This window comes from Halichoerus grypus, chromosome 2 (assembly GCF_964656455.1).
Source record: "Halichoerus grypus chromosome 2, mHalGry1.hap1.1, whole genome shotgun sequence".
NCBI lineage: Eukaryota > Metazoa > Chordata > Mammalia > Carnivora > Phocidae > Halichoerus > Halichoerus grypus.
The window spans coordinates 126,207,961-126,234,276 of NC_135713.1; the positions used below are offsets into that span (position 1 = coordinate 126,207,961).

Below are 26,316 nucleotides of genomic sequence, written 5' to 3' on the forward strand. Positions count from 1 at the left end.
TTCCCAGTCCCACCACTTACTCCAGCCACTGCTGCAGTGACCCAGTTCACACAAGCTTTGACCATGTTCCCTGATGCGCAACCTGACAGGGCCTCACCTCAGGTCTGCGATAGAGCACCTCCTGCTTTCTACCCAGAGGGAAGACCTGGCTCGGAACTCACACAGGGGCAACCTGGAAATGTGGGGAGCGGATGCCTGTGGGGCTGCCTTTGATGGATGGGGGAGGTGGGGACAACATATAAATGCTTCCCCTTTTACCCATGAGGCAGATCAGTTTTGAGATACATTTCATAAGGCTCGTCGGAGGTTCTGGCTGGCTGGAGCAGTGCCCATAGCACTGATAGCGCATCCTCGGGTTGGGTCTCCCTCTCTCCTGCCCCCCCAATCCTTATTCCTGCTCCCTGGAATCCTGTTCCCAAATATACTACCTACCCGCACAGAAGCGCCGGCCTGAGGCCCTGCTTTCGGGGGAACCCAGGCTAAGACACTTGTGTAAGAAGGCTGGCTCTGTCCATAGTCGATTCACAGAGCGAAGGTTTCTAGCACACGGGGATTAAATCTGAGCCTTAGGCACTAAGCACCAATCACGGCTAGAATTAGCCCAAGCTGACACAGGCCAAAGTCAGGCGATGGTGCGGCCTGACTCACCGAACTGTGGAAATAAAGGTGGTAGGCAGTTGCTATTATTTAAAAAATCATTTTATTTATTAAAACATCTTCATTTCCCAAGGCACTTCAGGAGCTTTCACAAAATACGGTTTTTATCCTGGTGAGGCATATGCTTTAGGAGTACCATGGTAACATAATCATAAAAGACAGTTACACCGAACACAAAATATCTCCCAACGTGACGCGACTGAAGTGAGCAGCGCTGAAAGACTGTGAACACAATTTGACTTTCTTCTCTGTAATTTTTCCCCATGATTAGGTATCACAAAAGAAGCACAGACAATGACGGCATTGTTGGCACTCAGAGAAGGTGCTAGCGGCTAAGGCTGATAAGGCCTTGCACGAACAGCAACTGCACACCTTCGCCAGAGGGATCCTGGGTTGAAAAACACAAAAACACAAAGACACAGACCAGGAGGCTGGGACCCAGCCCTTCCTAAATCTATTCTGAAGGGCAAATAACTTAAGCAGAAAAAGACATAACAAACAAACAAACAAAACACAATAAATTCTACGTTATAGTTTTGAGAGAAGAGATGAGTTTGCTTGTCTCCCTTTCTCACTGACAGACTTCCTTCGAGCCATACATCAGAAACCACAGTAGCTAGACGATGGGATTTATACCACGGTGGAAAACGAGAAGAGGAGACTTGGTGATGCATCTGTATGGGCCTGAACAAGCCCAGTGCTTGGATCAGATGTAAACAAGTCTACCCAGTAGTCACACTGAGTGGTCCAAGAGCTCACAAATCAATGCACTTGCCCTTGTTCTGAACCTGCTCAGTTCCCTCCACAGTAATTACCTTTAGGTTTCCGCAGATCTGTGCTCTCCTGCCTGGGGAAGCAACAATCCCAGTTAATGTGCCCTGTGACTAAGAAAGGGTGAGAAATCAAATTCCCTGTGCGATTCTGTCTTTTCCTCTAAAGTGCACCATGAGAGGGAAACAGGAGGTTAGGTGGGAGCTGAGACCCCCAGTCTTCTCAGGAGGTCTGAAATTAACATGTAAGTTTAGCAGGTGCCTCTCCTATTCTTCCAGGCACCACAGGTCCTGGTGAACAGTTAACTTCTTAGGAAGCGCCCATCCACCGTCCACCAAGTCCGTACGTCAGGGTGTATCTCAAGTTGTCGGTCTGGAGGGAAGGCTGTGTGCCAGGGGTACAGGCGGCCCGAGTCCGGCTGTCCGGCCAGGAGCAAGTCAGACACGGGGCAACATAATGAACAGCAGAGATCCCCCCTCCCCACCCCCGCTGAAGGACTCAGTGTCTACACAAGTGCTTCTTGACAGGACAGTCTTCCCTCCTCACCTCACCCACTGGAGGTTGTGTTATAAGGCTGTGCTTTTAAGGACTGTGGAGCTTTCTTCATCGTCTTTTAACATCCTTGTGTGACCTGGAGTTTGCCTGTATTTTATTCTATAAAAACAAGCAAAACCAATGTTAGTAACAAATCTTTAAAGATGTCTACCAGTCTCTAAACAGACAAACAAAACCCAGACCTGAGGTTATCTCACTAAGGGGAAAAAACATCTTGGAGCAGATTCTGAAAGGCTTCTCCTGGTCTCTCCCACCCGAGAGCAGGTGTAGTGGTTGTGAGGTTCACCCTGACACGGTGGCCTGTGTCAGACCAGACGGGACAGTCTGTAAGCACCTTGCCATTCCTGACCGATGTCTGTGAGTTTGTGGGGAATCCTCAGCCAGGCCCGGACCCCGGGCGTCAACACTGCGACCCAGAGCGACCTTACCCTTTGACCCTTAGCATCTGGTCAATGGTGTCCGGGAGGGGAGTGCTGAAGCTCTCTGGGAGGAACAAGGTAAGAATGGCTGTCAGGATGGTCAGACTCCCCATGAGAATGTAGGGCAGGAAGCGGTCGTAGGCACCTATGGCAAAGTAGACAGAACCACCCCACCAGGGATGCAGTCAGACTTGGTCTCCCTCCCTCCCTCCGTGCTCCCAGGACTCTAAAGAGACCGCGTGCCTCCTAGGCCTTGGCGTCTCCCACAGTCCGAGCTGCCAGACTGGACTCTGGCACCAGGACAGGTCTCAGAACAGACCTGGCACAGAGGTGCCCAGAGGTCAGGCAGCGCCTCACGGTGCAGGGAAGGGGTGCAGACCGGGGCGGATGGGGCTGAGCCGTGATTACTATTCCTATTTCCCAATGCTGGGTTTCCACGGAACTCAAGGTTCTCATCCAGGGACAGGAATAACTCCTCCACCTCTCCAGCTGGGTCACAACCTGCTCAATTTGCCTTTAGGCCAGATATGGTGTTTCTGCTTGTCAGATCCATGTAATATGTTCACAACACACTCTGGGTACTCTCAAGGTGGCTGCCAGCCCACGCCAAAGATGTGCTGGCGAGGGACGTGCCAGGAACAGCAGCTGCCACAAGGAAACAATTTCAAGTAAGAATAAAAATGGCACAAGGCAGGGGCGCTTGGGTGGCTCAGTCTGTTAAGCGTCTGCCTTCGGCTCAGGTCATGATCCCAGGGTCCTGGGATCGAGCCCCGCATCGGGTTCCCTGCTCAGCAGGGAGTCTGCTTCTCCCTCTCCCTCTGCCTGCCACTCCCCCTGCTTTGCACTCTTGCCCTCTCTCGCTCTCTAATAAATAAATAAATAAATAAATAAAATCTTCAAAAAAAAAAGGGCACAAGGTAGATTTATACACAGTATAAAACCAAAGTGCTCCAAATGACAATAATCCTCAGCCCATCAGACCTCTTGAATGGCCATCTTTCCCTCCGTGTTCCTTTTATACTCTGATTCCAAGAAGATATTTCTCCAATTAAGTACATGGGCTCCCGATACCACCATGCAGTTTCTTAGGATAAAGAAACCAAATCCTCTGATGGAAGGCCTGGGATGGCTAAAACAGAAACACAACTCTCTGCTTGCTTATCTCATCGATTTCCAGCTGGTCTGTAAGTTGTGTTCCACGTCCAAGTGAGTGCGTCCTCCACAGTGTGCCTGGACACGTGCCTCTCCAGGCACAGATTTGGTCCCGGACGGGTCCCGTTTGCTGTGGGTGCCAGCTTTGCTGGTAACGGGCCCCCATGGCTCACAGTAAGGGCCTTCAGTGCTTGCGCCCCACCCTCCTATGTGCCCTCAGCCCCCAACACTCACCAAGGTAAACGAAGTAGGGAGACAGGATGCTGCCCAGGCGGGACGCGGTGGAGCTGACCCCCACGCCCATGTTTCTCACCACGGTGGGGTACAGCTCGGCCGTGTACACATACACCATGGAAAAGGCAGCAGTGACTCCAAACTTGCCCAAAATCACCAGGACGGTGGCCAAGTAATACAAACCTGGAGAGGAAAAGGGAAGAGAGTAGAAGGCACCAACTCATGCTACACTGCTACCAGGGGGTGCCCAAAGCAAACATACTTTCTCCTTTCTGGGATGTGGGGGACAGTTTCTCTGATGTCCTACTGTGGGATAAGTGGCTGTAGCCAAGATGTCCCTCCAAGTTGATTACTGAGAGGAGACTGGGACCCGCAGCTATGTGAGGACACGTCCTTCTCCTCAGCCTACAGACCACCAAGGTGAGCCCTCAACAGCCCAAGTAAAGCTGCTCCAGGCCCCAAGTCATTAAAGACATGCCTGTCAAGGGGTCGGGTGGCACCCCAGAACTGCACTCTGCATGCACTGTGGAATTAATGAAGGACCTGTGGATGAATGGGAGTTTCCCTCTACTCAGACCTCAACAAGTCATAGGCCAGCAGATCCCCAGGAACGATCCTCTGAGCTGCCCTGCTCTGGGGTGAACCTCTCTGTGTGTACCCTGATGGACTCCCCTGCCAGGCTGCAGTGGGGGCTGTTCCCAGGCACAGTGCTGCCAGGCTCAGGGGCCCACACACGATCACCCCCAAACCCATGTATACGACAGCTCTGGGTACCATGATGGAATAGGAGGGTCCACCCGCTGTCCTATGAATTGTGGAAAAGGGCCACCTCCCATCCATCTGTGGCCTGTGAGAACCATGCTGTTCCCGGCCCCTCCCTTCTCCCTTCCTTCATCTCTTCCCACTCCCTCTTCCTCCTCGGACACGCCAGAGGTATGCCCTCCTCAGGCTCTCTGCTTCTGCTGTTTCTTCGGCCTGAAACGTTCTACTTGGAGACCTTTCGTGGCTTTCCCCCTTATTTCATCTATGTTTCTGCTCCGCTGCCCCCTCTTCAGGGCCACTGTCCGTGACCGCTCTATATAAACTTCCTTTACTGGTATGATAAAAGGTGACCCAGTCTGCACCATATTAAGCATTTTATTTACTTGTCTGTTGTCTTCTCAACTAGAGTGTGAGCTCCAGGAGGGCCTGGGGTTCTGCCCGACTTGTTTACTTCTGCATCATTACTTCATGCCCCAAGCACAGTGCCTAGCCCAGAGAGGCACTCTGGAGCTACTCGCTGAATATATACATGACTAAAGTAGGGCCAGGTTAAAATGCCATGGCTTTGGCTCTCTTTCTTCCCCCTTACCCTGCAGAGAAAAACACGTACACACTCATTAACTTGGGCAGAGAGTAACATTAGCCACCAGCCCTATATGGTTGCTCTCACCACTCCCCCAAAGCCCTGGCCATGACCTGTGTCTGGTCCCAGGAGACACTTTCTCTTGATTATTTTATTTATTTTTTTTGGGGGGGTGAAGGATGCAGATATGCAAGTGAGCTGTCATAGCATGATTTTATTTTCTTTATGAATTGGGGGAGACGGCCTGGTAGAGGATGAGGGGCTCGCGAAAGCCCCAGGCCGCAGATGCACAGCGTGCCTACCTGGGGGCACCAGCTGCACGGAGAGGAGAACGCTGCCGCCCAGGAAGAGGGCCGTGGCCATGGAATAGCGCCGGGGCAGGTGCTGTAGCAGCAACCAGGCCAGCACGTACGCAGGGACCTCAACCACTGCCAAAAGGAAGCAGTTCACGTAGACGTCCCCGTGCAAGTTCGGAGTGTCGAGGGAGAGCCCGAAATAGCCCACTGATATGGTCATCCTGAAAGAGAGCACAGGGAGAAGCTGGAGAAGCGGCAGCCCCGTGCCTCCCAACTGGAACAACTTTTAAAATACAATTACTGCAGGAAATTCAAAACTATCCTTACCAGGAGGAGAGCAGATTTAACCCCGAGTCTTCTTGGGACAAAAGAGAATTTCCTCCCAACCCCATGTTAACTCTGAGCCAGAGCAATATCAGAGCATTCCCAACACAGTGTCCCAGCAAAAAGGCTTATATAGTTCAGACAGATTTACTTTGTTGAAAACCACCCCGCAAGCCCAGTAACAGCCTCCAACCTGCCTTTTGGCTTTAAAAACCCTAACTGAAGCACCTACAAAAGCTACTTCCCTACCCTCTGACCCTCCCCAAATCCAGCAACTGCAGAAGGAGGGAGGGAATGAGCGCAGAGGCCGGTATCGAGTGGAGTGTGACAGGACTGGAGGCATAGGATAAAATAAGGAACAATAATTAGGTCAAACATTTGAAGAAAGACCCCCCAGCAGACCTTCGGTCTGTGGCAACCAGCCAGGAGGAGGCTGGACAGAGGCGGCGGACCCCAACCCCACTGTACTCGTGAAGAAAAGGAGGGGCTCCCAATGGTGGGGACATGTCATCTCTCATCTGCATGCTTCCCGGCGTCCCAGGCCTGGACCCTGTCCCTAGCAGGCATTCTCTCTGCTGATGACCAGCCCTCTTTGGCAAACCAGACCTTTATGGATTAGAAGGCTTTGAGTTCATCTGCACATTGAAACCACAGCTGGTACCATCAGGGGAAAGGGAATGTCCAGGAGTCCCTGGGGAATCCAGAGCTGGAGGAGCACCTGGGTGAACCACAGAACAGGTGACTCATTGCAGGCTTGCCAGTCCGTGGTGCAGGCTGAATGCTGGTCCTGTCTGAGGGCAACGCAAGGGTGGTGCACTGCCCCGAGGGATCCTGGGCCATTCCTTGGAAATGGGTGACTCACAGTACCCCGCGGTGAGCCAAAGAGCTGGCTGCCCCAAAGCTGGATGACTCTAGTAATAAGGACTCGGAGATGAAGTCTGCTTTTGTCACCCAGCAGGCTCAGGTATTCTCGTAGAATCCCAAGGGTCTGGCCACTGAGCAAATGCTACTGAGGCACTAGGCTCTGTCCCCTCTCTCTGGTAACTCACAAGCGTCCTCCTGACACACTTGGCAAAATGCCTCATTAGAAGGAGCCTGAGGAGGACATCTAGGCCATGGCCCTGCCTCCAGGACAGTCTGTGAACATCCCAGAGGGAGGATGTCCTGCTTCCACATTTCCAGACAGTACTTAGCAGTCTCTGTAATGGAAAGGACATAATGGCTTCACTTAGATCCTTCTTAAAGGCCTCCCTGTCTTCTTCAGTCACTGTCTGAGGAACAGGGGACAGAAACAAACTAGGGCCCACAGTGACCAAGGATCTGCCTCAGGACCTGGAAGGATTCCCCAAAGACTCCATAGCTTCCCCCAAATCCAACAGATTTCATACTCCTTTTCTGAGATTCCAACTAGCTCAGATTATGATATGCCCACTTCTTTCACTGCAAGGAAGATCCTTTCTACTTTTTGATGACACAGGCTCTCAGTTTTGGTCTGAGACACATCTGCAAAGGAGAGGCCTGGCAGCCACTGCCAGATGCTTTGTCTGGAAGCTTCAGGTAGGTCTCACTTACGCACCACAGAATTATGGACATGATGGTGACCATTCGGATATTCCGGGTTCGAAGCAGATCCAGAATGCTGTGGGACGGCTGCTTCTCAGAACTCAGGTCTTGCAGCTGCACGAACGATATGACAAGGGCATGGGAGGGAGAGGCTGGAGACTCGGGGATCCAATAATATACCCGAAACCCTGCGTCTCCGAGTTGGCGAGTGTTTTGTTTCTTTCTTGAAAAGAAAAGTACGGTGAGTGTATCTTGAGCTGCGGAAGGCTTCCCCAGGACATGTCAATGACCCATTAGTGAACGAGAATAAGGAGGAAAAGTAGGTGACCAGTCCCTCAGGGGAGGCAGCCAAGGTGGAGGCCCAAGCCAACAGCTCCCTCTCGGCCCCACCTCCAGCTTCCATCAGTGTCCACATTCCAGGGAGGCCTCTGAGCATTCCTTCCCAAGGCTGGCTCCCTGCCCTCTGGGTCAGAGAGAGAAACTGGCTGTGTAGTTTATTGATCTGATATTTTAAAAGAATTAATGTTTTGAGTCCTCATACCATGTAGTTACTGGTCTACTTCCAAGGAAAAAAATTTCAGATAGAAAAACAGGAAAATTGACCTCAGCTTCACCCAGAGTAACTTCCTATGAAATTTGGCACAGCCAAGAACATTAATAAACCACACGTCTAAACACACTGATGTTGCTTTCTTAAGCAAACCCAGCTTTGGAGTTTGTTTTTCTCGAGTTAGCAGTTCAACAGGAGGTCAACTTTTGACTTAATGGAGCCCCTGAAATAGCCTCATTTCCTCAAAGACGCCAGTGGGGTTCTGGGTTCACCCAGACTGACCCCCCACTGAAAAGCCACCAAGGCCACCACACTTAAAAGCCCTCCCTGCTACCTCCTCCTCACCCTGATGTCTGTGCTTTAAAGCCCCTTCCAGGACATGCTGAGTGGGAGCTGTTGCCGAGCCAGCACTTAACTGTGAGGCCAGCAGGGCCCAAGCCACAGCTTCTCTGATGCCTCTAGTAACTGGGCTCCCTCTCCTAAGCCCTGGGTCTGCATCCCGAGTCCCAAGCATCTCTCATGTTCCTTCTGCACACATACTTCAGTATGACGGCTGGTGGCCGTTCTCACAGCCGGTCCCTTGTCTTCCCATCAGATCAGAGACACATTCCAAAGGCCCATCAGCCAGCAATTACAACTTCTAACCTCCTGTGGTAGTCAGGAGACTAAGGAAAACTGCCTCCTGTAGAGGGTGGAGGGAGAGGGAACAGGAAGGAGAAGCAAGACCCAGGAATCAGGCAGAGCCAGGAAATTACTCATGGTGCATGAGAACAGGGTTTGCAAGAGGCGTGGGGTGGGGGAAGGGGCAGATATCAAGAAGGACCTGGCTCCAAGAGCATATGCAACGATTAACGATTGGTGAGTGGAAGGAGACTGAACATTTCTAACTCCAAATCTATTTCTGCTTCATATTTTACGTACTATATTTCTTTAAGATGAGAAACTACATAAGACATAAGAAACAGTGATTTCCCACAATGCCAACTTCACGAAAGGCCTATTACTCAGAAAGAGTGTTATTCAAATTAATTGTTAAACTATAATAAGATTGCCTAGAAAAGAATTACATAGGGCACCTGGGTGGCTCAGTTGGTTAAGCGACTGCCTTCGGCTCAGGTCATGATCCTGGAGTCCCGGGATCGAGTCCCGCATCGGGCTCCCTGCTCGGCAGGGAGTCTGCTCCTCCCTCTGACCCTCCTCCCTCTCATGCTCTCTGTCTCTTGTTCTTTCTCTCTCAAATAAATAAAATCTTAAAAAAAAAAAAAAAGAATTACATAAAGTATGACAACTTAAAACCCACGGGAAAGGTGAAAGAGATTTAGACAGTTGGTGCCTTCTTCCCAACTTGTGAATTTTAACAGGGCCTGCTCGGGGGCAGCTGGGGCTCGGGCAGGGAGAGGGCTGGGCTCCTGCATGGTGCTGTCCTAAAATCATGGTCACTGAGACCCTCCCACCAGCTCCCTTGCAGTGCTTACCTCACTTGACTCGAAGATAGTTGAGGGTGCAACAATCCCGTTCATTTTGGCAGCGTTGCGGATGATCACCTCTGCCTCTTTAAGTCGTCCCTGAGAGATGAGCCATCGGGGGGACTCAGGGATGAACCTGGAAGTACAAGGAGCTATCTCACTGAGACCATCCCGCCCAACAGACCAGGTGTAGCCTATGTGGAGGTGGGAAATGGGGTTTTAGAACCAAACATGGGTTTGGGGAATGTCTGGTGTTTCCAGACCAAACAAAGAGATGGTTCACACCATACCCACTAATGATCCAACGTGTGAGTTTCTGAGTACCCTGGAGTGCACAAAATTTAGAGGGGCCTGCACACCAGGTTGGGATTCCTCTTCAGGCTGGCCACCTCCATTTCTGAAGAGCGGTGGTGCCACCTGCTGGGCTCTGAAGAGACAGGCACAAGCTGGGCTCCTGACGCCTGGCTTCTGCGGTGGGTGCAGGCCAGCCCATTCTCTTGCCCCGCTGTACTCTCCTGCTTGGCCCCAGCATCCACAGAAGCTTCTGCACTGGCCTCTTAGCCTGTAGTTTTTCCTCACTCCCGATCCCGGATCCACCCAAGTGACTTGTCAGACCCCCTACATATGTTTATCAAAGCCCCTGGGACTTAGAGACTTTGTGGATCTTTATTTTCTACCTCACTCGACGGCCCCTGCCCTTTGGTCATGACCAGGACCCATGCTGTGCTCTGTGTCCTCTGCCATTATGCTCTGAAATGCTCTCAGCTCTGAGGGGAGCTGTGATTTCAACAACCCCACCTGCAAGGTGTGATTCCCACCTCAGCCCTTCTGCTGTGTTCCCTCTCTTGGTAAGGAAGGCCTCCTCTCTGCCTGCCTAACTCCTCTATCTTGGAGGCCCATGTGGAGCCTGGCTTCCTCTGTGAAGCTACCCAGAGGACTCTCACTTCCAGTGCTCTCTCTCTTCTCTCAGCACCTGTGGCCTGGGGCCTCAGGAACACACAACCGGGGCCTAAGCTGTCTTGTCAGTCCCATAGCTTCCTGAAGGTCAGGCTAGACCCCATCAGCTCTCAGCTGCTACCTCTTCCTCTCCCTGCACGTCGATCGGCCCAGCACAGGCCTGAGAACAAGTCTGCTGACGTCTGGGGATTTCGTGCTGTTTTCTTTTCGGCTCTTCTGAGTGTGGAGAAAGCGTTCCGAAATGACTTACAAAGAATTTCTACTTCCAGGCTCTGGAAGCCCGGGTACGGCTCTGTGGCTTGCTGCTGCCCCCCTAGTGAAGGCCAAACAGAAGACACCTGCTGGTAGGCGCGGCTGGGCACGGCTGGGCGCAGGCGACACTCACCACCAGAGGGCCACACACAGCACCCCGGGCGCCGTGAGCGCCAGCAGCAGCATCCGCCAGTCTCGGATGAAGTAAGCAAACAGCGGCAGCAGCATGTAGCCGAACGCGTAAAATATGCACACTCCTAACGTGGAGAATAGAATACGAACTGGCTTGCCAAGAATTTCTGTTCCTGTTCGAAAACAAGGGAGGAGCCATGTTAGTCCTTTCGTTTAGGTCATTTCCTCACTCATCTCCTCTTGTATGATTCTCAACATAAAGGAAAGGGAGCAGCCCCGCCCTAGGGAGGGATGGGATTCTGAACCTGCGGCAGGCTGAACACCTGCTGGGGGTGCCCCCTGGGACCGCTTAGGCTTCCCAGGGACGGTTCCGCCTTGCAAATTTCATCACTTCCCCAAGCCATATGCTAAAGATGCCATGTGAGGCCTCCAAGTGTAATCCTCACGTGAGGAAGAATTTATGAAAGGGGAAGTCATCATGAAGGACACACATGCGGGCTCAAGGAAATATTCTTTTAAAAAGATTATTCTATTGGATGTGAAGAGAAAGAAACAGTCCTTTCAACATACAACCCAAGGAACCCAAAGACCAATAAGCTAGAGTGAGATTCCTCCAAACAGTGAGACTGGTGACTGTTGAGTGAGAATAAGCCAAAGCCCCACAGTGTGTACTCGGAATTAAAACTCTTAAGGTCTTGAGACTCAAGTCCATTCGTATCAATTCATTCTCGCCAGTTTCAGAGAACACAATGCTTTGCAGAAGAGGCAGCTTTCTTCCTTGACGAGCCTGCCATTCGTGGTCCCTGTTCCTCATATCATGTCTTTATCTTTCCTTAGCAACCTCAGCCCTGGGAAGGTCCTGTTTTTTCATTGATGATCTTGGGTGAATTCTAGTAAAATGGCTATTGAATACTAAGGGGACCAGAAAAGATCTGGAACTCGGGCTGTTGTGCTCCTGGGGACTCAAGGCTGGGCAAACTGGGTTCACCACACAGCCCTGGTTGGTGTTGCTAACGACCACTTCCCCTTGAGGGACACCACAGCCGTCTCTAGAGAGTGGATGGTGGGGTGACGGTGAAACACAGGATCAAGTACTCAACTCCAACTTGTTGGCCATACCCAGGACAAATGCTGCCACGTAGTTGGAGATCTGGCCCATGCCCACAAGGACAAACAGCACAGTAAACATCTCAAAGTTCTTCGAGAAGACCTGCAGAAAGCTGAAGCCCGTCTGCATGCCCATGGTCACAAAGAGCACGTTCTTCCGACCAAACCTGGGAAGGAAAAGAGAGTGACAGAGATCCAGCTGGGAGAAGGTGGCAGAAATGGGCCCCACCAAGAGGGATTTTCCCCAGAGCCATCCAGGGAGGAGTCATGGACGATGCTGCCAGGGCACATGGCACGGACAGTCCCCGTCCCCAGTACTGGGCCTGTTACTCGCCCCCCGACCCTGCCATCCCCAGGATCAGTGTGCAGCCCAGGCACTAGGATGCCCTCATGATAGTGCCAGAATTACGATAATGATTGCAAGGCATCGAAATGCATTCACTATACTTAAATCCATACATTCATAATGGTTTTCTTTTTTTTTTAAAGAACTGGTTTATTTTGGAGGATGATAGAGAAACAAGTCATTTTAAATGAAGACTGGTAAATAGAGGGAAAGAAACACTTGTCCTGAAATTCCTATGTAAAGTATCTGAACAGGAACTAATAATGGATGAGGGAAAATATCATTTTATAAAAGTATTCCAACTATTAAATGAAAAAGAAGTGATAAAATCAGAATATCAACATTTTATATTCCTCAGTAAATGGGCATCAGGTTGGGGCATTATGTTTCAGTGACTGCTAACAGTCTTTTCTTGAAGAGACAACTGAATTAACATGATTCCTAGTCTTGCTAAGGGGTATGAGCCTGGATCTGATGAAGTCTCCAGATCCAGCCACCAATTTGCAGGAAACAAAGAGAAAGGAGGAAGATACTGAACTGCACCATGAGTATGCAATCAGCAAAATCCAGCCTGGGAAATTCTGCAGTGGAACAGCCCTGGGTGCAAAAGATAAAAAGTGTCTGGCAAAGAAAAGGATGGAGGAAGAATCCCTTCATCAATCCCACAAAAACTTATCAAAAATTTTTAAGTGGGCAAGACTAAACTTGTGTTTAAGGATACACATCTGGATAATAAAGCTGCAAAAACCCCACAAGTGATTACTGTAACAGCCAGGCTGGTGGGTAATTATGGGGGGGGGGCAGGGAAGGCTCTGGTACCTGGGATGGGACATGTGCACAGGGCTCCTTGGTGGCCAGCAAGGTTCTATTTCTTGACTTGGTGGTAGTTACAAGGTTATTTCCCTGGAATAATTCATCAACCCACACATTTGTACTGTGTGGTTTTCTATATGTGTTCATTAAAAAAAATGTTTTTATTTTTTTATTTTTTTAAAGATTTTATTTATTTGACAGAGAGACACAGCAAGAGAGGGAACACAAGCAGGGGGAGTGGGAGAGGGAAAGCAGGCTTCCCGAGGAGCAGGGAGCCCGAGGCGGGGCTCGATCCCAGGACCCTAGGATCATGACCTGAGCCGAAGGCAGACGCTTAACGACTGAGCCACCCAGGCGCCCCTAAAAAAAATTTTTTTTAAATGTTGGTTTTTGGGGCACCTGGGTGGCTCAGTCGTTAAGCGTCTGCCTTTGGCTCAGGTCATGATCCTAGGGTCCTGGGATCGAGCCCCGCATCGGGCTCCCTGCTCGGCGGGAAGCCTGCTTCTCCCTCTCCCACTCCCCATACTGTGTTCCCTCTCTCGCTATATCTCTCTCTGTCAAAGAAATAAATACAAATCTTTAAAAAAAACAAATGTTGGTTTTTTTTGTGGGTTTCATCTGTTTTAAAGATAGTGTCATAGGGAGAAACAAGTCAATGTACTTCATTCAACCTAGCAGGTTCCGCCTTACTGTGGCCAGGGCTGGCTGACACCCATTTTCACTCAAGGAGTGTATATTTGAACCTCAGTTATATACTAGGCACTAGGGATACAGGTGAATTATAAAACACAGACCAAAACTCTTGTTTCTACCCACAAGGGGCTTAGAGCCTACAGGTGGTAAGACAGGAATCATATTGTCATCAAGCCACCAGACTACTGAACGGGCAATCACACACTGACACAAGCACACTGAAGGACCAGTGCCCAGGTTCACAAGAGACACGACCAAGGAACCTACCCTGGCCTGGGAGTAGGGGCTGGGGACGTGGGCATTCAGGGGAGGTCTCCCTGATGGCCAGACACTGAGATAAGACCCAAAGAAGAAGTTATTATTGAGGAGGGGGAGTAGGCGATAGGGACAAAGCTTTTGATGATATTCGCTGTATAGCGGAGGGGACCAACATTACCTATGATAACACCTCTTATTTACCAATTTCTGACAGGTGCTATGAAGAAAAGGCACAAGGAAGCAGGGTAATATAAACCGGGGACCCTGAGTTAGCCTTCATGGTCAAGGAAGGTCACAGGAGTGGTTGGGGAATGCCGGGAAGAGCACACACAAGCGCGGCTGGAGGGGGCATGAAGACATGCGCAGATAGCAGCCGGCGTCACTGGCGTCAGCTGTTCAACATGAGACCGCAGGGGTTGGGTGGGGACCAAGCTGCAGAAGGCCTTGTTGCCACGTTAAAGAGTCTGGTGCTTCTCTCCCCTGAAACAGGTTTTTCGTGTGTTTTTGGCGCTACTAGCATCTAGTAGGTAGAGGCTGGAGATGTTCTAAACATCCTAAAATGTCCAGGATAGCGTCCCGCAACACAGAATTCTCTGGCTCAAAATGTCAACAGTGACAAGGCCGAGCAACTCTGTCTAGAAGGAGACCAAGTTTCCCTGCATTATTCTATAACAAGCGCACCCAACACGCCAGCCAAGGGAAGGTCCCTTCCTACAGGGGAGACAGGCGTGACCGCTCCCCATGCCTTCCCTTCCCACGGGCTCCCTGGGACGGATGGTAAGGAAGAGAAAGACCCAGTGAATCCTTACATAGCACCAGTCCTTAGCAACCCAGTCTGGGGTTGGGCTCAGAAATGCTCACTTTTAAAGTTTGTCAACAAAATGTCAACCACACATGTGCTTACAAAAACAGTACCAGTCTACCTCTTCCCAGGGCTGTGCCCCTCTTGTAATTCATGCACAAAACGGCAATTCAGTAAGGTCAGATAAAATGTGGTGACCGCCCAGGATTATTTTCACCGCTCTTGAATTTCAGGCTTATTGATCTTTGCCCTAAACGAAAAGTGACTGTGGATATCCCAGACAAGCTGAGGTATGAATCTACTGCTGAGGTCATTTGTTTGGCCTAGGTTTTTCAGCCAGCTTACTTAGAAGTAATGAGATCAGGAATTGTCCATCCCACGGAGCCCGGTGCCTTCCAGGGGGGTGTCGCCAAGCTTGTGGGGTGATGCTGGGAGCTGAAGGGAGGGCCTCAGCCAGAACAGCCACACTTTTAGCTACTTCATTTACTTGACTTAGATGCCCTACTTAAAAGAAGTCTGCTGATGAGATTTCTAGAGGGTTTGTAAAACACTGTACTTGTCCTTCAGAAGACTAAGGTGGTCCTCAACATACTCATTAATTTTGCTTCTAGTGTTTCCCTGGGATCAGATCTGTGGAAATGAAACACTTTCCTCAGGCAATCACCGTGTTCATGGTAATCAGGTTCTCAGGCTAGCCCACGAAGTTCTGCTTAACCCATGACAGAGGTGACCCAGAAAAATGCACTGAGTTTCAACTTTGAACTTGGGGCACCTCCTCCTTGATTTTCACATCAAGGAAATTCCTCTTTCAGCTGCCACTCAACCCTGTGACAGGGAGCTCCCAGCAGCCCACCTGGAAGGTCTCAAAGCTCCATCCTGGGCAGCCCCTCTTCTCATTCTACACTTGCTCTGGGCAATCTCTTCCACGCTCCGGATGCTTTGTTGAGGGTCCTATGGAGCTGACAATTCCCAAATGTATTTCTCCAGCCCACACCTTTCATGGAACACCAGGGCCACACATCCAACTGCAGGCTCACTTCATCCATTTAGGACTCTCATAGTCACCCCAAATTCAGTACATTTAAACTGAGCTCTGCATTTTCTCCTACAAACATGATCTTCTTCCAGAGTTCCTTGTCTTAGAGAAGGGCATCGTCATCAGCTCCGCTGTATAGGCCCAAAATTTCTCCTCACTTCCCACATCCAACCCACAGCCAAGTCCTGTTGGTTGGATCTCCTACCTCTCTTCTCCATTTCTACCACTGTCAGCCTAGTCCAAACCATCATCATTTCCCACATAAATTATTGTGACAGCCTCTTAATTGGTCTCTCCACAACCCCTCTTTCTCCCTTTCAATCCTTTCTCTGCAAAGTTATCAGATAATCATTAAAAAAATATAAATCTGATTACGCTGTACTCCTGCTTTATAAAACTCTCAAGAGCTCCCCACTGCTCTGTGACTAAACCACAAACTCCTACGTATCATCAGCTAAGCCTGGCCTGCTCTTCTGCTTGGGCCTCCACCTGCCTCACCCGCTTCGTCTCTATCACTCTCCACACCTCCACCCCAGAGGACTTTTTTCCAGTTTCTAAAGTGAGCTGCCTCTTCTTGAGTTGAGGCTTACTTAAGTACAGCTTTTTTTGCCCACAGTGCTTCTTCCTCTCTCTACCCCTTTATTGTTGGCTGATTTCTATTCCTCTTTCCACTCCCAGCACATACTTCACCTTCTCAGGGCGGCTTCTCTGGGCCTCCTCCATCAGACCCTCTCTTAGCATCCTGTACTTCTTCTCTGTATTGCATACACCATGAAGGACAAGTATACCCCTCAATTAGTTGTTTAATACATTCTGCCTTGCTAGAAGGCAAGTTCTAGGAGGGCATGGCCCGAGAACAGAGGGTCAAGACTCTTTGGGCCTAAATCCTACCTCTGCCACTTGCTGGCTTTGGGACTGTGCAAGTCATTTAACTCCTCTGGGTTTCATTCTCCCCACCTGTAAAATGAGAGTAATAATACTTCCTACTTCATAGGGCTATGATGGGATTATTTGTTTTTCTTTCTTTTAAATTTGTACAGTGCTTATTGAGGGTGGCTGGCATATATTAGGTGCTATATGTTTGTGAGATAAATATAAGTAATCAATTGATGCTTGCTGCTAGATTAAGGATCTCGGGAAGCAAAGGTCTTTCCCCTGAAAGGGCACGTGGCTCAGGCTTGTCTAGAACTGTCAATCAGTGGTCATGGCCTACTTGACTCTTAAATGCTCACTGGTGACTGCAAGAATTTTTCACTTTTCTAATGGCTAGATGATAGTTGGGAAACACAAATCTAGTGAGAAATGCATATATTTCTCATGAGGAATGGATTCTCAGGTAAAGACAATAATCTATAGAGATAAACATGCCAGGACATCACCTGAGTTTGTGCTCCGGGATAATATAAGTTTGTTCTTAAAGTAGGATGACATTCTCATCCTGAACTTCTCTATTAGACCCCAACCAGCTAGGAGGATGCTGGGACTCCACTGGGTGATCCAGTACGGCCAAGGACCTTGGTGAAGGCTACTCTTCTCACCGTGGGCTTCTCCAACAGACCCTGGAGCCCTGGGGTAGGAAGATACCACATAATGGACCCCTCTGAGAACTTCACGGAAACTATGGACCTTTCTCCAGAAAAAAAATATTCATATACAATCTCTAAAATTTTGCATATAATTTCAAGAGTAGATGAATTCCTTAAGCCATGAAAGGAACTTGAGTTAAAAGCCTTGGAATTATATAAATAACCTGCTTATAAGTCAAAACAGTACATGTCCTGCTTGCTGTCAAGTAGGTGCTACAAGCTATAAGCTAAGGGGCATCAGCCCTGTGAACACAAGAGTTCTGCCCATTACACTACTACTGGCCAGTAAGATCTCCTCTCATCATGCAGAGAGAATGACGGTTTGGGGAATACAGAGGTGGCCATTCACGGGATGCCTTAAGATCGTCAACAAAGTTCATCTGTGTGTGTGTGGTGTCTACCTCTCCCATGGAAGAGTCACCTAGGGAAGGCCAACAGGCTGGTACAAGAAGTGAATCATGATATATTTCCTGGTCAACTGGATGATGGATACACTTAGCTCAGGTTGTTCTGCTCAGCAAGAATGAGGGAGAAAAGGTTGTTGGCTCTTTACTTGGTATGGAATCTACACTATAGACACCGCTTCCTCTTCTTCTAAAACACAAGGCCCCGTGCTGAGAGAGCACTACCATCTGAAGCCAAGAGTCAGGCACATACGTGCTCCGTGCTTGGTGCTGTGGTCCCCTGCAGCTGCAGCAGAGAGACACCCACCTTACCTGTCCGAGAGCTGCCCCGAAACGAAGGAGCCCACCAGCACACCCACGAAAAAAAAGGAGACCGTGAGTGGGGCCTTCCAGTCGTCCTCACACACCAGGTTCCACTGTAAGGGGAGCAAAGAGACGTATCACTCACTTCTTTTGTTAAATGTTTTAAATTTATGGCCTCTTGGAAAATTAAATGAGAATATCCTATATCCCTGCAGGCTCTGTTTATATTATCGCATGGGTACGTGCGCTCATGCAGGCAGGCAAAGGCTTGTGTGGACAGCAAAGCAGAGAGCTCCCCCCCTCACAGGGAGAGTCGGCGCCCTCCCATCCTGATTTTCATAGCTCTCAGCTCCATTGTTTTGCTACCAATTGGAGAAGGGAGGATAGGTAGAGAGCAAGGACAGTGCCCATCTGTCAATCCAGGAAGAGAGAAGGTGAGGCCTTTCATGGTTGCTTCTAAGAATCCAGGGGGAGCCCAGGGCTGTGGACGGGGCAGGGTACCCTTTCAGTGGGCTTCAGGCCATTGACAGGAATGGCACAGGAATGGTTCTAGAGCAGGGCTCTGGGACTCTAAGAGTCCAGGCATCCAGCAAGGGACTGAGGCCAGAGGGCCTGGGACGCACCATCTGGATCTGTTCTTGCGGTTCTGTTTGGGCCCCCACTCTGAGCCGATGAGCCGTGGGACACTCAGGTGACATTTACAGCTGGGATCACTGATGCTGTGACCACAACACTAGGCCCAGTTACAGCCAAGAGCTCTGAGCTGGAGTCAAGAAACTGGGTTTAGCTTCTACTCCACTGTTAACTGGTTATCCAACGTCAGACAAGATTTCCCCCCCCATTTTGCCTTTTTCCCCAAGTATAAAACAGGGATGTGGGTATGGAACAGGCTGCACTGCTCGAGTTTCCAGCTCTCAATGTGCAATTCTCATGAAAAGAGGTCTGCAGGCAGGGGGAAGCAGCTGAACATTCAGATGCTGGGTCGCCCCAGCCTAACAAGGAGCCAAAAAAGGGAAGAAAAGCCAAAACAAGAAGCTTGGTGGTTCCCAGAAAAATGTTTCCCAGAACAGAGAGATGGTGCTCAGTAATCACGAAGAAGGCTGCCCTCCAGAGAGTTCAGACCCTGGCCTGCCTGGTGCCAGGCTGCTGGCCTAAACTCTGTGGAGCCTACTGGCTCCCCAGTCACAGAGGCAGGGGGAATGTGTGGCTTCCAAGAAAGCATTTCTTCCAGGCCAGTGACAGAAAAACAAATCTGCTTCCCTGCTGGGCGGTGTGCGCACAGAGCCTGCGGGCACCTCAGAGGGGTGGGAAGCAGTCCCCAGGGTGGACATCAAGAACCCCTGCAGCTAACGGTAAGGATCACTTAGCCACATAGCTGGCTCTTCACTCTGGAATAAACCTTGGATGGGCTGAGAATCTCCACAAGGAAGAGGTAGAGATCTCAAACTCAAATCTAGAGAAAGTTCAGATTAGCAGGAGGCAAGAATATTGGAGCACCAATGCCTGAGTACTCAGGCTACAGCCGCCCCCGCCCCCCCCCCCGCAGCCTCGGTGGTGCTAGCAAGAAGACACCAACTCCCTTCTAGAAGGGTGAGTGCTCCTAGGGCAGCCCCCATACAGACATGGCTGCTGGAGTCAGGATGGGATGGGCGCCTGGGTGGCTCAGTGGGTTAAGTGTCTGCCTCCAGCTCAGGTCATGATCCCAGGGTCCTGGGATGGAGCCCCGTATCGGGCTCCCTGCTCAGTGGGGAGCCTGCTTCTCCCTCTGCCCCTCCCCCCTGCTTGTGTTCCCTCTCTGTCAAATAAATAAATAAATAAATAAAGTCAGGATGGGAGTGGCCAGGGAGTCAGAGCTGGGGGCCATGGTGATGGGGTATCGGCCTCTGGTGTTAGGTAGAGGGTTAGGCAGAACTTTCGGGGCCAGATTACAGCTACCACTGCTACCATGAGGAGATCCACTTCCAGCCAGCATGCATTAATTTTTGCAGCAACAGAGATGAAAAACTGAAGAAAGGGTCAGTAGCTGCTTCTCATCGGGACTCTCACGAGGGCTGGGGACTCATGTAGCTCAGCTGGACTACAAACCCACAGGGGCTTCTACAGTCCCCTCCCCTGACGTCAGGTCCCCCAGTACAGGCTGGTAGGGAATTCTGGGCTGACAAGGCCAGGTGCTACCCGAAACCGGGACCGACTATGCTCTGCAGCAGACAAGGTCTCTGTCATGCTCATCTTGGGGTAGGTTCCAGAGCCTCTCTCCAGGGCTGGCAGCCTCAATCCCGCCACTGGGTCCAGCCTGTCCTTAGTCTGGGCAAACATGTAACTCTCTGGAGTAACTGGGCTCTCTATCCACCACTGACAATTGGTTTTTTTGTTTGTTTGTCTGTTTGTTTTTGAAAGGGAGGGGCAAAGGGAGAGGGAAGGAGTGAAACTTAAGCAGGCTCCACGCCCAGTGTAGAGCCCAACGTGGGGCTTGATCTCATGACCCTGAGATCATGACCTCAGTAGAAATCAAGAGTCGGACACTTAACCAACGGAGCCACTCAGGCGCCCTCACCACTGGTGATTCTTAACAATCCTCAGGACCTGGTTTGGGGACCTCCAAAAGCAACGTGAGTTAACGCTTCATTCCCACTGGCCACAGGGAGCCTGTGGGTAGGGCCAGGAGAGATAACAGGTCTCAAAAAATGAACATGAGTGCAGGCACAGACCATCCTACCCAGCCAAGACACTCACTTACTGTCAACCACCAAATGGATTGCGGTGGGGCCAGGATTTGGGGTAGGATGAGAAGCCCATGGAGTCCAAGCTATGCACCCAAGGATGCTGCACAGGCAAAGGAATCTAGTGTTCCTCCACTGAGCTCCTGGCTCCCCAGACAGGACTAAAGCAGCTACAGACCAGCTCACTGATGCTTCCACTCACTATGTGGCATGGGCTGTACTGGCTGATGATAACAAGTCTCAGAGTTAGAACTAAATATATGGGTTTAGGATTCAAGTCATGAGTCCAGCATTGTGACCCCTCAGCTGGGTGAGCTTTGAGAGTGGGCACAACCTGAAAAAAATCTAGGAGCCACTCTGGCAAGGGACCTCTACTTGCCATCCTTCCTGGTCAGAAATGTGCCTCTCTAGTGGTGATGATTTCATGGAACTCTCTCTCTCTCTCTCTCTCTCAAAGCTTTTCAAATTGTACACTTCACTTCTGTGCCATTTATTTTATGTCAGTTACACCTCAATAAAACTGTTAACATTTTTAAGAAGAGAGAGAATTGTGTCTCTTGTACACGCTATCTAATTAGAGCTGCTTCTCAGTTATGAGATAGAGAGAGATGATGTAGTTCCCTGGGACTAAATGTTCTTCCTTGTGAACCGGCTGGAAGGAAAAAAGATAGGGTCTGTGCCCATAGGGCAGAAGCTCTTCCCGGAGATGTACCTGGCCTGACCGCATCGATGGTCGAACACCCTGATAAGCACCAGCTGTGACTGAATACCATGTCTTCCTACCCACATTTTGTCCTGCCCGCTGCTGCAGTTAATGGCAGATCCTTGCCCCAAGGTGGTCAGGGCAAGGAGACAAAGAATTTGCTGCTATATCCTCTAGAATGCCTGGCAGAGCCCTGCAGAGGAGAGGCTGTTTGGTACATAGGTGAGTGAGGGAAGAGATGAATAAAAGGGCTGTTAACTTTCAATACTATAGTATCCTTTGGGCTTGGACCTTAGGCTTGGCTGCTCAAAACACAGACGAACCCTGAACTTCAATCTCTAGGATAGATTTTATTTATTTGTTAATTTTTTTGCTCCTTCACCCTCTTCCCTGTGTCAGCTCTAAGAACCTTGACCCAGGGCGTTGGTTCTCAGCTAGCTAGACCATTCATGGCCAGATGTGTCTGCTATGACCGTGTGTGCACAGGGGCCTCAGGGACCCCGCAAGTGATTTCTCTGGCTTGCCATGAGCTCCGAAGGCAAGGCCTTAAGGGTCTGCGTTTCCCTTAAGCGAGACAGTCAGCAAAGACTTAACAGTGAGGCACAAGCTCCAGGTCTTTCCACAAGAAGTCAGCCCAGCCCTGCCTCCCACGTTCCTTCATGAGGGCTTGAAATCACAGTGGGAGCTCTCCTATCTTCCAAGATTATCTGTACATGAGAGAAGACTGACAGAAAAGACAGTCCAGAGAAAGAGGCTTTCCAGGACAAGGAGTGAGTAAGAATATTGCTACGGGCTGGGGGAGGAGGCTTCAGAGAAGGATAGAAAGGAGAGAAGCAAGGGACACAGACAACTGCCAGGTCTTAGATGAAGGGACCCCAACTCATGGGTGCCAGAAGAGCTATAAGTTTTTAAAAGAATCTTTCTGGCTGCAAGCTGGGCTAGGGAGACACCTAAAACCAGGCAGCCCAGGCAGCCTGAGAAATCACCCAGGTTTCAGAGGAGGGGACAGTCCTGGGCCAAGAAGCATTCAGGGATTGGAGCCAGGTGGGATGGCTGATTCTCTAGTACTCCAGGCATGAATGAGGGGCTGGGGAAGAGGCCAGCCTAGAAGCACGGGGACCACCAAACTATTCCCAAAACATTCGCTTTCACCTCATAGTGTGACCTCCTCTCTGCCAATCCCAACACCTTGTTGCAGATCCATATAGGGGCAAGGCACAGTTTGTGGGCTGGGTGGTTACGTTTTCTTTCAAATATTTCAGTCGATGCTTTTTGACCAGCCCCAAGTTTCTTTTCTATGAATTAAACTGTCCTTTCCTTCTTTAGCTCTCAAACTTTAGACAACATTTCTTAAATTGCTCATTAATACATTCAACAAAAATTTCCCTAGGTACCCCCGTCTGTATCCGGCATGATGTCAGGGAGATGCCAAGACGTAAAACTACCACAAAGTTTAGTACTACACGTACATACTTCAACAAAGAAAAAAAAAAAATCAAACAGGAGACCTATAGTTTTCATCTTCTGTTGAAAAACAAAGAATTCAATACCAATGTACTTATAAACACCTCTATTTATGATCCGGAGCAGAAGGCAGGCTTGAAACATTCAGCAGACACAGGACTAGCTGCAGTGGTCAGCGGGCCAGGTCCGGGTTGAAAGAAAATCAGAATGTTAATGCAGTAACTTCCAACGGTGACCATTCACCTGGGAGGAACAAGCAGCCTCGAGCTAAAGAGTTAGGCATTCCGGCATCCCAAAACAAAAGCCTAAGTAATGTATTAACCTCGCCTCCCTGCAAAGGCTGACAATCTATAAGTAGGTAAAAGGGCACACAGCTCTTACGAAACTGCTAAGACAGCTAAATAAATAGGCTAAATACAAAAAAGGAAACACTGACATTAGCAGCAACGTCGTCACTGCTCAAGGACCCTTCCATTAGAGCCGACCTCTGGGAGCTCATCAGTGCCACCACCAGCCTCAGCCCAAGACAGGACGGGGGCAGTGAAGCAAGAGCAAATGACTAGGGTAAGCCAAGGGAACCTAGAAGTCAGGGTAAAACCCAAAAAGACGCCATGAGCTTCTTCTGACTTCACGGTCTTCCCCTTCCATGGGCAGCTGGAAGCAGAATTTGCAGGGACTCCTGTGTCATGAAGTATGACTTCTCCTTGGTGGCCTCTGCCAGCAACCTGAGGGACAGTCTCTGTTTCCACAACTCTCACTGGCTTCCAGGAGTGTGACAGACTTGCTTGTGAGGCAAAACAATGCCTAAGGACACAGGAATGATGTCACCAGCTGAAAGATCCCAGTGGGACTCATATCACACTCCTACCACATGTATGTGTGGGACACATGCTAGTCCAAACACACAGAGAGAGAGCACGTGTGCATGCACGTGTGTGTGCGCACGCGCGCGCACACACACACACGAGTCTCGGAGCAGTGATGAGATTCTCCTGAAGGGTGACGCCCCCAGAAGAAACATAAGAGGGGCCTCAGGACCCCTGTCTCCAGGAGGGTTTGATGCCATACCAGGACCTGTGTGCCCTACCTGTTAGCCCCTTCCCTCCTTCTAGGTTGTTGCCTGCTGCTCCCGTCTTTGCATCTGAAGAGCTAAACACCCCAGACTCAGACAGGCTGCCACCTCCAGGAAGCTTTCCCAATCCGTGAATCTCTGATCCTGAACTCCAAGAAACTGGTGCCTGTAGAGGACTCTTTTCACTGTTCTGCTAGCTCATTTCTGCTGAGACTCCAGAGAGTGAGAGTTCCAGCATCTGAGTAAGATGCAAAGCACATGTATAAGTCATACATGTAGCTCCAATGGCTGCAGGGTCACCAGGGGACAGACAAAGCCACCCAAAAAGGAAAATGCAAGGGGTTGCGAAATGAGAAGTTCCCACCCCCCACACACAATTCCTGTGAAAAAAGTTGTATGCTTTAAGTAAATCTGACCAACGACACTGCCTTCGAATACTCTAAAACATCCCAGGCCAACAAGTCACCCTGAATGGCTCTTCAGATGCATGGGCCCTAAAATTCTGATGATTAACCATAAGCAAAAGGTAAACAATTCCTGATAGGGTATGACCAGATTGCCATTTTGGGGTGAGGGTGGGTGAGGAAAGAGTAACTGGAGAAGGGAGCCCGTGACAATTTTATACACATGCTTCCTTTAGCTTTAAAAGTTCTTCAGGAAAGAAGAGGAGTGTTTCCCTCTCTGAACAGATGCCAAGAGACTAGAGGAAAAACTGACAGCCCGGTGGCCCAAGCTCTGGCTCTGCTCCATTCAACACTCCCACCTCCATCTAGAAAGTCTGACTATTCAGAGTCGTAGAGTAGCTACCAGGGGCCACGACGGCCTTTTTGACTCCCTCTTCAAGGTGGCCAGCAGGACACCCGTGCTATGAGGGGCACGGTCTGGTTAGAAGTCACTACGCAAAGTGGTGCCTGCAGGACGCCCACTCGGAGGTGTGTAGTGTGTTGGGGGAGAGAGGGGCAGCATCCAGCGTGCACCTTGTGGGGTGGAGTGCGAAGGTCCTCCCCACGTTCCGGTCCCCGGCCTCGGCGCGGGGACTGACACCCACCTCGGTCACGATGGTGGACAGGTAGATGTCCCGGCTGAACTCCCAGCCGTCCACGCAGCCCTCCTGCTCCAGCTGCTCCAGGTCCACATCGCGCCCCGGCTCCAGCCCGAGCGCCGAGAAGTTGGCGATCGCCGCGAGCCGGTAGCGCCGGCAGCTGTGAGGCACCTCGCGGCCGTCCTGCAGCCGCAGCGGGATACTGTGGTTGCGCCACGCGCCGCTCAGGTTCGCCGTGTCCGGCACCCGGCAGCGGTGCTCCGGGGTGGCGGCCAGGAACACGACTGACATTCCATTGAAGCCGTTGGGGATGATGCTGGCGCTGAGCAGGAAGAAGATGAGGCGCTGGAAGGGCCCCCACTCGCCCAGGAACGTGGTCACCTCGTCGTAGTCCCGCATGCCGCCTGCAGCGGCCCGCGGCGCGCCGCCCGGGGTCGAAGGACGCGGCGCCGCGCGGGGGCGGGGGCAGAGGCAGGGTGTGCGCGTGCGCGTGCGCGTGCGCGCCGGGCCCTCGCCTCGCGACCGAACGCAGGACCCGCCGAAAGATCTTTAGAGCAGGCTCGCGAGCTCCCGCCGCCCCAGCGACCGGCCTTACATAGAGCTCAAGGCCGGGGCGGGCTCTGGGACTGGGCTGTGCAGCGCGGACGGGGGGGCGGGGCTGGGGCTGTGCGTGACGGCGGGGAGGGCGCCGGGCCGCCGCGCGCACCTGGGGCTCGCGCGGGGCAGCTGGCGGGGGATCTGGCCGGCTCTGGACGATCCTCGGCGACCCCAGCCTCCAGCTTGCAGCCCAGGTAGCCCTGGCTCGGCTAAGGAAGGCAGCGAGACTCGGAGCCCCGGCGTCTGAGACCAAGGTCGCTGGCCCAGCGCGGAGCCAGGGGAGGGGACGTGTGGAAGAGCGGGGTGCGAGGCTCAAGTATTAAAAATACCGTCCCCCCACCCCCCCCCCCCGCCAACTTTTTACTGAGAGACTGTGACTGGCTCAGAGTCTCCCTGCCAATTAGCTGCCCTCGACACCACCCATCCTTGTGAGAGTGGCAGGGATTATTTTGAAACCGGAACCGTTAACTACCCCAATGGAGAAGCTGGGAGCATTGATTTTTTAATTCTAATCCAAATGCGCTTTCCATACTTTGGTCTGCGACAAATCCCCTTTGTTGGCCTTTAACTTGTTAAAACAAATGTAAAAATTTAACTTCAAGAATATTGTCGATTCCAGTCTAGGATTAAATGTTTCCCTCAGATTATGCATTTCTGCACAGTTAACTCAATAGTTGGTAAAACAAAAACAAAACAG

General features: G+C 50.7%; 1 protein-coding gene across 1 annotated transcript; it reads right to left on the reverse strand.

Annotated features, from left to right (window-relative positions):
• Positions 1-681: 681 nt before the first annotated feature.
• Positions 682-25,569, reverse strand: SLC22A5 (solute carrier family 22 member 5). The gene is made up of 10 exons (XM_036106424.2): positions 25,029-25,569; positions 18,031-18,134; positions 11,793-11,947; positions 10,675-10,846; positions 9,342-9,468; positions 7,330-7,430; positions 5,436-5,650; positions 3,789-3,971; positions 2,412-2,547; positions 682-2,082 (listed from the first exon to the last, which is right to left on the reverse strand). The coding sequence occupies exons 1-10, from the start codon at positions 25,419-25,421 to the stop codon at positions 1,995-1,997; spliced, it is 1,674 nt and encodes a 557-aa protein (XP_035962317.2). The 5' UTR covers positions 25,422-25,569; the 3' UTR covers positions 682-1,994.
• Between the last annotated feature and the right edge of the window lie 747 nt (positions 25,570-26,316).